Source organism: Anas platyrhynchos, chromosome Z (genome assembly GCF_047663525.1).
Source record: "Anas platyrhynchos isolate ZD024472 breed Pekin duck chromosome Z, IASCAAS_PekinDuck_T2T, whole genome shotgun sequence".
Taxonomy (NCBI): domain Eukaryota; kingdom Metazoa; phylum Chordata; class Aves; order Anseriformes; family Anatidae; genus Anas; species Anas platyrhynchos.
The window spans coordinates 18,920,307-18,932,445 of NC_092621.1; the positions used below are offsets into that span (position 1 = coordinate 18,920,307).

At 37.1% G+C, this 12,139-nt stretch overlaps 1 protein-coding gene across 8 annotated transcripts in view; it reads right to left on the reverse strand.

The window, feature by feature from the left end:
• The window catches only part of SLC38A9 (solute carrier family 38 member 9), a 49,461-nt gene that overhangs the window by 18,183 nt on the left and 19,139 nt on the right, over nucleotides 1-12,139 (reverse strand). For all 8 annotated transcript variants that reach the window (XR_011805775.1, XM_038170803.2, XM_038170807.2 and 5 more), the window contains 8 exons: nucleotides 11,684-11,805; nucleotides 11,475-11,538; nucleotides 11,239-11,332; nucleotides 9,987-10,157; nucleotides 7,284-7,343; nucleotides 4,900-5,097; nucleotides 3,163-3,270; nucleotides 250-356 (listed from right to left, as the gene is read on the reverse strand). Coding sequence is in view for 7 of the 8 variants with exons in the window: in XM_038170803.2 (XP_038026731.1) it covers nucleotides 250-356; nucleotides 3,163-3,270; nucleotides 4,900-5,097; nucleotides 7,284-7,343; nucleotides 9,987-10,157; nucleotides 11,239-11,332; nucleotides 11,475-11,538; nucleotides 11,684-11,805 (924 nt within the window). In the remaining variant the exon portion in view is untranslated. The remainder of the gene's footprint in view (nucleotides 1-249; nucleotides 357-3,162; nucleotides 3,271-4,899; nucleotides 5,098-7,283; nucleotides 7,344-9,986; nucleotides 10,158-11,238; nucleotides 11,333-11,474; nucleotides 11,539-11,683; nucleotides 11,806-12,139) is intronic.

Consider the following 12,139-nt stretch of genomic DNA (forward strand, 5'->3'; position numbering starts at 1 on the left):
CATTTAATGCCAACATGACCACAAATAAGCCTGGGATTCTCCTCACGGCTTCATTCATAATGCATATGTAACTGATTGGCAGCCAGTGAAAAGTATGTATAGGTGGTTTCTTATCAGATCACAAGAATGATTTGCATTTTCTGAAACTATTATAGTCCCTGGATCAATTTCAAGAGAAGCAGACAGGAAAAAAATAGTGTCACCTGGCAATATATATACAAATCAGAAACGTCGTGTGAAATTACTTACGTTGTTTTCTTGATTCTTGTTGTTTTGAAGAAGAGTGATGACACAATTGTGGATGAAGAAGGCAAGTGTCAGAACTCCCGTAAGCTGGGGGAACAGAATTCTAAACTCTAAGGAGGGGGAGAAAATAGTGTTAATAACTTGTTTCTGTGAATCAAACAATGCCAAAATTCAGAGGACATCTAATGTTGTGCAGTCTACTGGCAAAAACACGAACAGTCAAGTTGAAATGGGAAAATCTGTCTTTGAACATAGCCAACAAAATATTCAAAATGCATGAAGACAGTGGTTACTGTATAACATACTCTCCATGAAAGCTTCTCACATGTCCCTAACCATCAAAATTCATCAGGTAATCTAGGACTTACACATATAAACTTTTTTGCTTCTCAACATTGTAACTCCAAAGCATTTCTGAGGGGCGAATTGGTTTCACTGAAGCTGTATATATATTGGTCCCCAAAAAGGGAGATAGGCAGCAATCATATGTTCTGTGAGCATCCTCTGTTTATAGAAAGGCCATGATTAGCAAATCAGTTATGCTATCAGAGGAAAACTGACATCTGCAGATGCTTAGGATGTGCTTCTTTGCTTCTTCCAAAAGACGGCACAAAGAAAGGTAGAGCGACTTCTTCCCTTACCATACCTTTTTACAGCAGCTATGGTGCCCTTTTTTTTTTCTTTTCTTTTTTTGGTCTCCATGGAAATAGCATTGTTCTGCTTCTTTCCATGCTTGAATGTTAACATCCTCTAGAGTTTTTTCTGGAAGTGCTGCAACTGGTCTATGAATTTACCAATGCCACAACATTTATTATAAAATTTATTATAAAGCACCATTTATTATACAAGGGTATATGTACATATTAGAGTATTACAGTAATTGGAGATCGCTGAGCTAGCTCAGCTTTTGGAAAACATCCAATAATATAGCAAAACACTCATCAGAGGCTCACTAACCCTTATAGATCAAATCACACAGAGCTCCACGCAAACACATCTAAACCAGATTTCTCTAAATTGCTTTGAAGTCAGCCAGGTAAACACACCCCAGGCAATTTACAAAGGACTCATCCAGGTTGCCAGAATATGCCTTCCCTAGGGCTGGATTCACTGTATCTTCAATACCTACCTAGCATGATGTGTTATCAGTAGAATTCAGAGTGCAATCAAATTTTGGGCGTCTTTTCCAAAGCACTACTTGAACTTCAATAATAAAAATCACACTGACGGATTCAGAATTTCTCTTAGTGCTGTGTTTTCCCCACCGCTACAACAACTAGTTTTAGCTGGACTTGAATGTATTTAGCTATATACTTTGTCTATTTTCTAGCCATACTAGCGACACTGCCAAAATAATCACACCACTGGGTGCTCCACTTTGTAGTGACCATCAACACACGTGATACTGTAATTCATTTTATACTAGGACTGATGAATAGATCTTTAGACCTGAACTTCAAGATGCTTAAAACCTGCTTTTTTAGACTTTGTTTGGTTTCTGGCTTACATGGGTTAGTGAACCATGGTTTGGTTGAATTTTCTCCAGCATAATAAAGAGTTTGTAAATACGAGTCTATTGCAAGTATTCAAGGGCTGTCTGTTGTGGCAGCTCAGATTAAAATTCTGTTTTCAGAGAAAGCTCATATTGGGTTGCTCAGAGAGGTGTGTTGGCAGTGTAACCTACCTGTTATATACATATTGACCCCTGAAATTATTCACAGCAGTTCTCCTTGTCTAAATAAATCTTACACTGGAGCAAGATCAAACATTTTTGTCTATATACTGACTTTGAGCAGCGCAAATTAGAGTATTATTTCTATTTACACGTAGCATTAAGAATAATGTCATACAAAATAAATCAGGTCATTAATGTAGACGCTAATCACCCAGTGCTTTAAAACCCAAATAGTTACATTACAGACAAAAGTAGTTTGTTAGTTCATAAAACACTGACTGGAAAGTAAATGCAGTGATAGAGGAAAACAGTACAAACAGCACTGTTTTAGAAGTACCTACATCTGTTCATACCTATTTAAGTTCATATTTATGCTGCAGTAGTCAGAAGGATTCTTAGGGAATTAAGGAGATTAATAATTCATCCTCAAAGCATCTGCTCTGGCCTTGCACACAGGCATACTCGGCAAAAATTGCCTGGTTTTGAAGACTCAGCCAGAAAGGATGATCCTTTCTCCTCTTAGTGAGAAGACAAAGTTGAAGAAACTGTTCAGCACAGAATTTCACCTGTTTCTTGGCATTCAGATCTTTAAATAGGTCTCTAAATGCCTGGCTCAGATGAGAAAGGAATGATACTCAGCAGTTATGGAAAAATGAACAAACAGATCTGATGATAGTCAGGGACTGGGGGGACAGGGAAGGGGAGTACCGGGTTTTAAGCAGATATCTTGGCCAAAAATACATGGAATGCACTAGCTAAGCTGTTTATGCTGCTCATTATTGTGCCAGATCAATTTCAACTGCAGAGCTGAATTGACCCCAAGGGAATGGTAGAAGAACAAGAATAAGTAGCAGAAAGATTACTTCAACTATCATGTGAACACACTTAAACCAGTTGATTTTTATATGAAGAATTTTACTCAGTTAATTACACTCTGTATTTTACCCACTGAGCTGTTACTCATGTTGCCACAGTGCATTACCATCATTTCAAAGATTAGGTCAGATTCTACTAGAAATGTGGAACAACACTGGAGTTTCTTTTTTGATCCCCATGTTGTTCCAGCAATTCAAAACTCATTCTAATGTTTCAAATTATCCTTGTTATCTTCTGCAATCCTACATTCTTGGTTCTAACAACAGTTGGCATCTCATTTATAAAACTGTTGGCACAGAGTTTATTGTGACTGGGAAATTAAAAATGCAGAAATCCACTTTGTTAACATATTTTAACTATCTCACCTGGTACAAAAAACTCATCTTCTGTAAACCAGTTGTATTCTAGGTGGATTCCTAGGTGAGCAGCCTTTACAGTAACCAAAAGAATTAAGTAGATAACTGAAACCGTACCTAGAAAAGAGTAAACAAACATAATGAGACAATAGAAAGTATTTTTGTTGTATTTATTCTTGCTCCATCCAACTAGTTACCAGTAGCCTAAACTCTTACAGTTGCTATTCATTCTTAAAAACACTATAGTGTTCTAAATTTTCTTTTTCTTTCCCTCTACCTGTAAAAGAAAGAGAGCAATGCGCTTGCACCCAATGCAGGTTTTCAGTATGTGGTATGTTCTCCAGATACTGTACTAGTCAGAGAGGAAGAAGTATCCAGCAGTCACTGATGCTGCGTAGGTAGGGAGATCTCTAAACAGTAACAGATGAATTACAGTTTCATCTGTCAGGATTTTAATCTGCCATGGGACACAGCTGGCCACAGAAGCACAGCTATTACGATGTCCATTCGGTCCTCAACTGTGTAAACCAAATAGACCAGGGAGAGATAATTAATGCTTACTGCAGTTATCAACTTTACGCTGGGATCTCAAAGCTTGATAACAACATTTCATAATTACTGATTGAAACATTGTCATGATCATAAACTTGGAGAACCTTGATCATAATGCAGGATTTGCGTTCCCTCTTTTTGGTCCAGTCATCCAGCAATACTCTAAGCAACTATAGACTCCAGACAAGATCACACATGGGTATAAATGTCTTGCTGTGTCTGCATGTGGGATGGAGAGCATATGATGCATTTAAAAGAGAGGGGCAGAAGAATGACAGAATGACTACTCTGAAGGAAATACTGAAGGAAACCATGCACCAGCAATTAAGACTACTGTGATGCAACCTCCAGGCTAATAATACTGCATTATCTCCAAGGCTGCAAAACAAATCCAAGGAAATCATCATTTGATTATACAGAGCATAGTCAAAGAATTAAGTAGAGAAAAGGTTCTGTACTTGAGGATCTGCTTAACAGCTAAAATATTCCATAGTTTCAAGACTTAGATTTCTGTAAGTGTGAAGATAAGTAAGAGTTTTCTATTGAGATTAATTTCAGTACTTCGAAAATAGCTTTCCAACTCTTGTCCTATAAAAACCAAAGAAAACCAACACCTTCTGCATTAGATAACAATCACTGAAGTTATGAGAAAATTTATGCTTTAATCCTCATGTTAGTTCTCAAATAAAAAATAGCTGCCCATGATATGGTGCTTATTTTAAAAGCAGACACAATTATAGCTAGGTCTCACTTGATAAAATATTTTCTTATCCCTAATGTTGTATCACAGATTGACAGTCTATTTAAAAGCCTTATTTTCTACACAGAAGCACTACCACTTACTCAAGGTTCTGTGTTGCGTTTTCATGTAGCAGTTCTAGCAACAGCAGATCCAACCTCTAATTGAGTCACACTGGAACAGAGGACAAATAAAGCCCTCAATTACATGTAATGGAGGTCCATTATCTCCTTTACAATACACATCCATCTTTTTCTAACTGTTCTATGCTCCACATGTTTTTCCCCCTGACTCTTCAGTATAGGCTTCCACTGTTTTCTATACATTTATATATATATGTATATATATATATATATGATATCTATCTATCTATCTATGTAAGTGGAGTAACTTCCACTGTTTTCTATATATTTTAGCCACAGTGAACCAGTGCTTTATCAGTATTTGTTACCTACCCAGCACGTTAAACTTTGCAAAGAAGGATGGAGACTTCAGATTTAGCAGAGGCAGAAGAATGGCAATCAGGTAAAATGGTACCGTTTGTGATTTGTTCCACCACTCCTCAAAGAGCTCAAAGCCTGTACTGTTGCCAGAAGAGAACACCATACTCCCGTTTTGTGGTGGGTGGTCACCAGCAGCGCTTGGGCAAATGACTGGAAAGGAAAAGAAAAATATCCCCAGATGAAAAGGATTTTACACGCATGGAATTTTCACAGCTAAGATCCCATAATTTCTGGAGTGTGTTTTACCCCCTGAGAATAGGATCACTCAAAAGTAATGTTCAACAACTCAGATCCTAACTTCTAGTTGTTTCTTTATTAGGGGTTCAGTGCTAAGATTTCACTTCTAGGCACCTTGTACTTTAGGCTGACAAATGCCACTGTTCTTTCAGGCGAGCACAACAGAGACATACATTTGTTTGAAGCCTGAATTGTAGCACAGGGTAAGCCTTCAGGGTCACATACCCTCCTCACCTGTATCCAGTGCCTGCAGGCACCTGCACAAATTGAGTCATAGCAGCGCATCTCCTCATTTGGCTATATACTTAGCATTGTGATCTGTCCTTGCACACTGAAGTAAGATTAGATGAACCAATGCAAGAGCATCTGTCTACAGAAGAGCCTACATCAATGCATTGTGCCCTGGGAACACATGAACAGCATGACAAGAAATCTACAACTACCAATGGCAGGTCTAAAACTCGTGTCCCAAAGCAAAACACCCCATCATCTTGGTGCCATGCCAGTTGCAAGTACGTCACAGCTGGAAAATACAGCAGAAGCAATTTAAGATGGACACCCATAATGCTGCCAAAAGGGAATGCCACAATTGTTACAGTGGCTGATCAATGGCAGCACCTGGACAAGTGACTGAAACAAAACCAACCAACCAAAACATCCCCTGATGAAAATGTGCTTATTTGCTTTTTGTTAAAATCAGCAGTTCTTTCTAACACATGTCTACAGAGTTATGTGGTGAAATATGAACCTGTCTTATGCTCTTAATTTCTTCTTTCAAATCTTGGCATTCCACGAAACTTTAAATCCTCCCTCCCACACGGGTTTCATGCCTGTTCTATTGCAAAGGCAAAGGTGTATTAAGTGTTTTATCAAGCTTATTGAGACCATTACGTTATTTCCAGTTTTCTTATTTGCTTTCTCTCCTTTGCTTGTAAGGGGATTGTTTCACAGACCTTGCAAAATGTTTTGTTCTTTGTCATTTCCCTGGTATCCCCAGACGCCCTGCCATGAGTAATTTCAGCATCCAGCAGCCCTTTATTTTGTGCAGCAGCTGCATTAAATCTTCTAGTCACTGGAGGATGCTGTGGAATACGGTTATCTACTTTGTCTCTAACTTACACCTCTGCTGCCTAAGAATGGGACAAAACAGCTGAAGCAGGAGAGAGCACAAGAGAAAGAACACAGCAGCAGCTACTGGTGCCTTGCTGGTAAGGACTGTAGGAGAAACGGGATTCAACTTTAGCTTAAATGCAAATCAACTGGTTTGTCTGACTCCAAACAGCTGCTCTCCAGAAACACTGCTACAGCTAGTGTGATGCATAGCTGTATGGCTAGTTGTGAAATGTTTCCCTATTCTCACAACTGCCTACGACAGAGAAAATTTTCTGCTTTATAACAAAGAACTACACATCCAGTTTCTACAGAAAGGCAAAAAGATCAGATACTGACAATGTCCAAACTCCTGCCTTCACTGTGCTTTATTTTCTGCCTACTTGAGAACTCTCAACAGCTCTTTCTTCAAACTTGACTGTAGTTTCTTGCCCTAGTTGTGCATGTCAGACTTTCCACAAAAAAACAAGTGGACACTCATGCAGTTAGACAGTTGTTTCTTTCTGTGTTCAGCAGTTAAAAAAAAATGCTTACAGCTTTTTTAAAATAAAAATGTTCTTGCAGAGCTAGTGAAGAGAAAAGACATCCCAGTCAATAATTTTCTACAGGATGCAGATCTGCTGTGCCCCAGTTTCAGGGTGCAAAAGTTAAAATTCCTTAAGGCAATGCCTCACTGTGCAACAGCTAAGAAGTTTTTAGGAGTACCTACCTGGGTATACACAAACTTGTAATTTGCTTTTTAAGTCTTGCCTCCCTCCTCCCCTGCTGTTTTGTTTTGTTTTAATTATTAACCTTTTTACCTGTGTGGTTATGTGTGGAAGTAAAAACCCCAGATGGAAAATACTAGTTTTTAAAAACAAAGCTATAACTTATGCTATACACTTTATAACTGGAACATGGTTAAAATCTACACATGAAAATGAGTAGAGTAGCCTTTAAACTCCCTCCTCCCCAAACCCGGAAGCACAGTACTAATAAATGTTTCTTACCTTTGTTACTTCCATTTGTGCCAGGAACAATATCTGTTACATTAATATCATGAACATAGTCTAAAAAGAAAAAAAAAAAAAGGGAAAATTCTATTATCAGTGTCTCAGTTTTGCTATCAGGCTCTTAGCTGTTGTCTTAAAAAAAACATTTGTTAAGGAAACATTTTTGAAAATGACATAGAGATGCAATACAACAATTAGTACTCCCTACCAACTCAGGTGGATATTTTAAAACTTCCTTTTAAAAGTGTTTTGAAGTAGCCCCTCACTGTACTACTTCTTTCTCAGCAGCCCTGTCCGTCTATGAAGTACCCTTGCATTCGCTCTCAGCTGTGAACTCCTGTTCCTCCAGCACACTTTTACATGTCCCAGCTCTTGCACAGTAAGTTAGTGAGAAGATGCAACTTGCAATCAGTTTCCTTCAGAACAGAAAAAAAAAAAAAAAAAGATTCATACAACATACCCTTCACACCCTTAGTTTCCATACAATACAGCATGGAAAAAACTTCCCCTACTCATTTTGTTCTCATCTTTTTTTCAGAAGAGGCTCTGAGGGATGTTTTTTCCATATTGTATTTTATGTAAGGGCTTCTCTGGAAAAAGTTTCACCGTCTACAGTCACTTCTCATAGTATTTAGTTTCAAGAATACTTCTGTGCTACTATACTGCTCTGCCACATCAGATATTTTAAAGTTTCTGCAATTTGGCTAGTATGAGAGCGTTGGACAGTAGTTTTCTTTTATTTACATATATACACACATGCAAACAGAAAATGCCCATCAGCCTGGAAATTTAATTAGTGTCTCTCTGGTTAAAATTTGCTTCTGCTGCATGTGGGTGTATTGTGTACACAGAAAATCACTAGGGGAAGTAGGCCTCAAATTTTTAATGCAATTAAGAGCAGATTGTTTCTCATAACGAAAGCAAAAAGCCTTGTGGGAAGAAAATAATTTTATGTTTCTTCATTTTGATTTATGATGCCCTGAATCACTACTGAGTCTCATACTTATTGATATCAGTTCGGTGTACAAAACAAAGAGAAGATGTAATTAAAAACACTCCTCATCTCATCACTTCACCACTGTTTTGTGTTGCTACTTAAAGAAAGTAACTAGTGTGAAGCCATCAAAAGAAAAGACAATTCTTACAGAATTAGAGCACTTTAAAATTAGTTATAGATAGATAAATATTATGTTTCCTCTGTACATAAAAGTGTTTTAGAACTAACAATTGCATTTGTGGTTTTACTTCTATTTCATAAAACAAAAACAGAACAGAAAAATTGGTCACCGCTGTAAGAAGACAAAAAAAAAAAACAACAAAAAAAAGCATATCATATTTGGCTTACTGTCCTTGCCTTCTATATGCAGTACCAATTTCTAGACCATCCTCCCTCAGGATATCCATTTGTTCATGTAAATTTTTGGAAAAGCCACCTGAATGTACTAGAATCAAATACAGCATCCTGCTTAGGACAGCTTAGAAACACATGGTGGGAAGATGCCATTGGATCAAACCTCCATCCTATTACCCATTCTACAGCTTAGTAACTGAATAGCCACAATGAAAGTTAAGACAAAAATCCAATGGTTAAGGTTGTCACAGAGCAAGCAACTTGAGCAAAAACACTATAACAAATATCTTTAAGCGATAAAACATGCCAGACTCATGGAATAGAAGATTTTATTATTATTATTTAGTTTAGAATAATTTAGGATTAAAATGTTAGCCTTGTTAAAGAAAAACAAACTCTACAATGGAATGGCCTTAAGAATATATGAATTAGGTCAGCAGTTAATATAAACCAGTTATTAACCAATAAAGTAATGTGTGTCCTCCAGGGATGGTGGGAACTCTAATTAAACTCTGCTTAGGGGGAATAAGTATCTGTGCAGTTATTTGCCTCAAAAGAGATTTGTTAATTACCTTCAAAACAGAAACTCTTAAATCTTAGTTGTGCTATTCAACACCATGAGTCAGATTTTCAAAGCTCTCAATTCCATCATTTTATTCCCACAACTCTACATACCTAATTGATTGTATCCACAAAAGCTTGTGTGTCCGTGCATGTACAAGGGTGTAACTAACCAATGTTTTCTTTTGTAGCAATGCCAGAATAAAAATTTTCTTTCGCTGTTTTACAGATCATCATCCCTTCAGGGATGATTGCAGAAATGGTCTCTATGGTAGCACTGTAACTGCATTTGCTGAAATCTAGAATGAAACTAGATTTTCTTAGGTGGAGATCTTTTTCATTAACCTGGATCATTTCAGCATGCCATCATATGGCTCATCTGTCATATGGCTGTTCAAATAGTTAGAGTAGTGCAAACAAGGAGGGGGTGAAAATACAGACTGGAAACATGCAAGCTGATTTGAGTTTGGAACTTTCAATTTTAAGCCCACCAACGAACACACATTATAGAAACTGTATCAGAAAGCCTGATTACTCACTTGGACGCCAGATAACTGGTACTTTGTCCTTCATTACAAGCACACTTCAAGAGAGATTGAGAGACTGGCTTTGAAACCATACCTGCTTATGCCCGTAACTCCACACACAGTTACTTATTTTCACTTGACTTTTCACAAAAAGTAACAAAATCAAGATTAAGTAAACTGGACAATCCTTTCTCAGAATAAAGCAAGGTCTTGATCTTTAAATGAGACAGCTGTAAACATTAATCACACATTAATACTTACTGTATATAAACTTTCCTGTGTTGAACAGGAAGTTGGACATAAGCACCCAATAAACAACCATGGCTCCAACAAGCGATACCATAGAAAATAAGAGGCTTGTCCATTGACCAAAAGATCCAAAATAATACTTGCAAACATCTGGAAATTCCCAGTTTGAGGTATCTATTAAAGCTGAGGAAGATCAAAAAAGATACAAATTAAACGAAATGTTTTATTAGGGTCACTGGAACTATTAATTAAAAGACGTAACTTTTTCAGAATAGTCTGACAAATTCACAGTGCTTCTATGGGCTAAGAAGATTGCTATTAAATTGAAAGTATAACACTCATTAGGAAACACTGTTCTGCTTCAAACAGGCTACTACATTAATATTGCTTGTTCTACACAGGGCTGCCATACGACTATTCTGAGTACTTTCAGAAGCACTGGAATAAGACACAAAATGCATGCATGCATTTACAACTAAAGCTTTTTGGAGGAGTTACAGCAGAATAGGCCAGACCATGAAGTGGTCCTAAACAATATCCTAAAATGAGCTGTCACAAGCTGAGTAGATGATCTTAACTGCCATTATTGAAGCAAATAAGGTGGTAGTTTATGCAAAAAAGCACTAAGTACAAGAGCTGCTAGATGATCTTTGAACAATAAAAGCACACTCAAAGTAGAACTGCTGTCAATGAGGCAATCATACATAAATTGCAACCAACACAGAATGCAGAGTACCACATGCATTCAGTTGTGCACATTTTAGAGACAGCAGTATTGCAGCTTTCAGATGGCTAAATGATGATAAGGACCTCATTCCATTCTAAGCAGAAACAGACTTGGAAAGTTGATTTTTATATATAAACATTAGGGTAGTACAGACATACAAGACATATGCAGCTACAGCCCATGTTGTTCCAGTGTAGAACACAATCAAAAATACAAGCAGAGAACCAGACAGTGTTTATGGAGAGGCAGGTGAGCCTCTAGTTCCACAAGTCCCTAAACAATAAATAAGCATCTGAAATTTTGCTTGCTAAGAGTTTGGGTTTGGTTATAAAACCTATGTCCCAAGGAACTGAAGAAAAATCTATTAAAAATACTTTACAGAGCTTAGATTCAGATTCCAAAAGGAGGGACATTCAAAGGAATAGCTTTTCATTGCTGGTCAGATCTAAGGAATAGCAGTGGTAGAGAAAAACTAAAAATCTATTAGATCTGTTTATTTCACACTTCATTTGCATTACGAAACTTGGCATTTCTTACGTATCATTTTCCGTGACTTCACTACTCTGTAACAGCAATAAAGTGTCAAAAGGCCCATCAGTAAGATAAGAATGATTCCAGAAGTAAATCCTGCCTGTTAAGAGGGAAAAATAGTTTATTATAATAGTTTAATAGTTTATATAACTATAAATAGTTTATATAACTCTATAGAAAAACGAAGAGCAAGCCATGTTACCCAAAGCATTTTCATAAGCATATGTTTTTCATAGCTTTACCTGTTTTATCCCCCATGGAATACTTAATATAGATGTACCCATCATTGTATTCCATATCACAAATCTAAGAAGAAAAGAAAAAAGCCAGTGAATGATTTTAAAAGAACTCATTCCATATTATCCTCTTAGATAAAATTGTTATGCATACTGTACAAAACATTCACAAAAATGCATTTTCTGGCTACTGTATGGGAAGGTGCTTAACATACATTGTCACTATACTGGAGTTTTTACCATAGCCATCTGTGCAACTGTCAACTCTAAAAGCAGTTCCTAATGGACTGTAGACGTAGATTTCATCTGGAGCTGGAAGTACGTGATCAGGAGCAATCTAACAAATGGATGAAAAATAACAATTATGAGTAGCACCAAAATAACTATTAACCAAAATACAGCAAGCCAACTGTTACAGAACAAAATATTTCCATTAAAGTGCATTTTTAAGGAAAAAAAAATGTGGACCACATTATTTTTTTCAGCCCACTAATAGAGATCTTTGGAATCTAACTATGTAACAGAAAAATAGTTTTTCTTCTGCAAAACATCTATAGCATACAGAGAGTGATAGCTTAATCACTGCTGCAGTCCACTCCTTAAATCCTCTCATAGACCAGTACACATCTGGACAGCCTGGACCTCTCTTCCAAAATTCATACCGTTCGTAT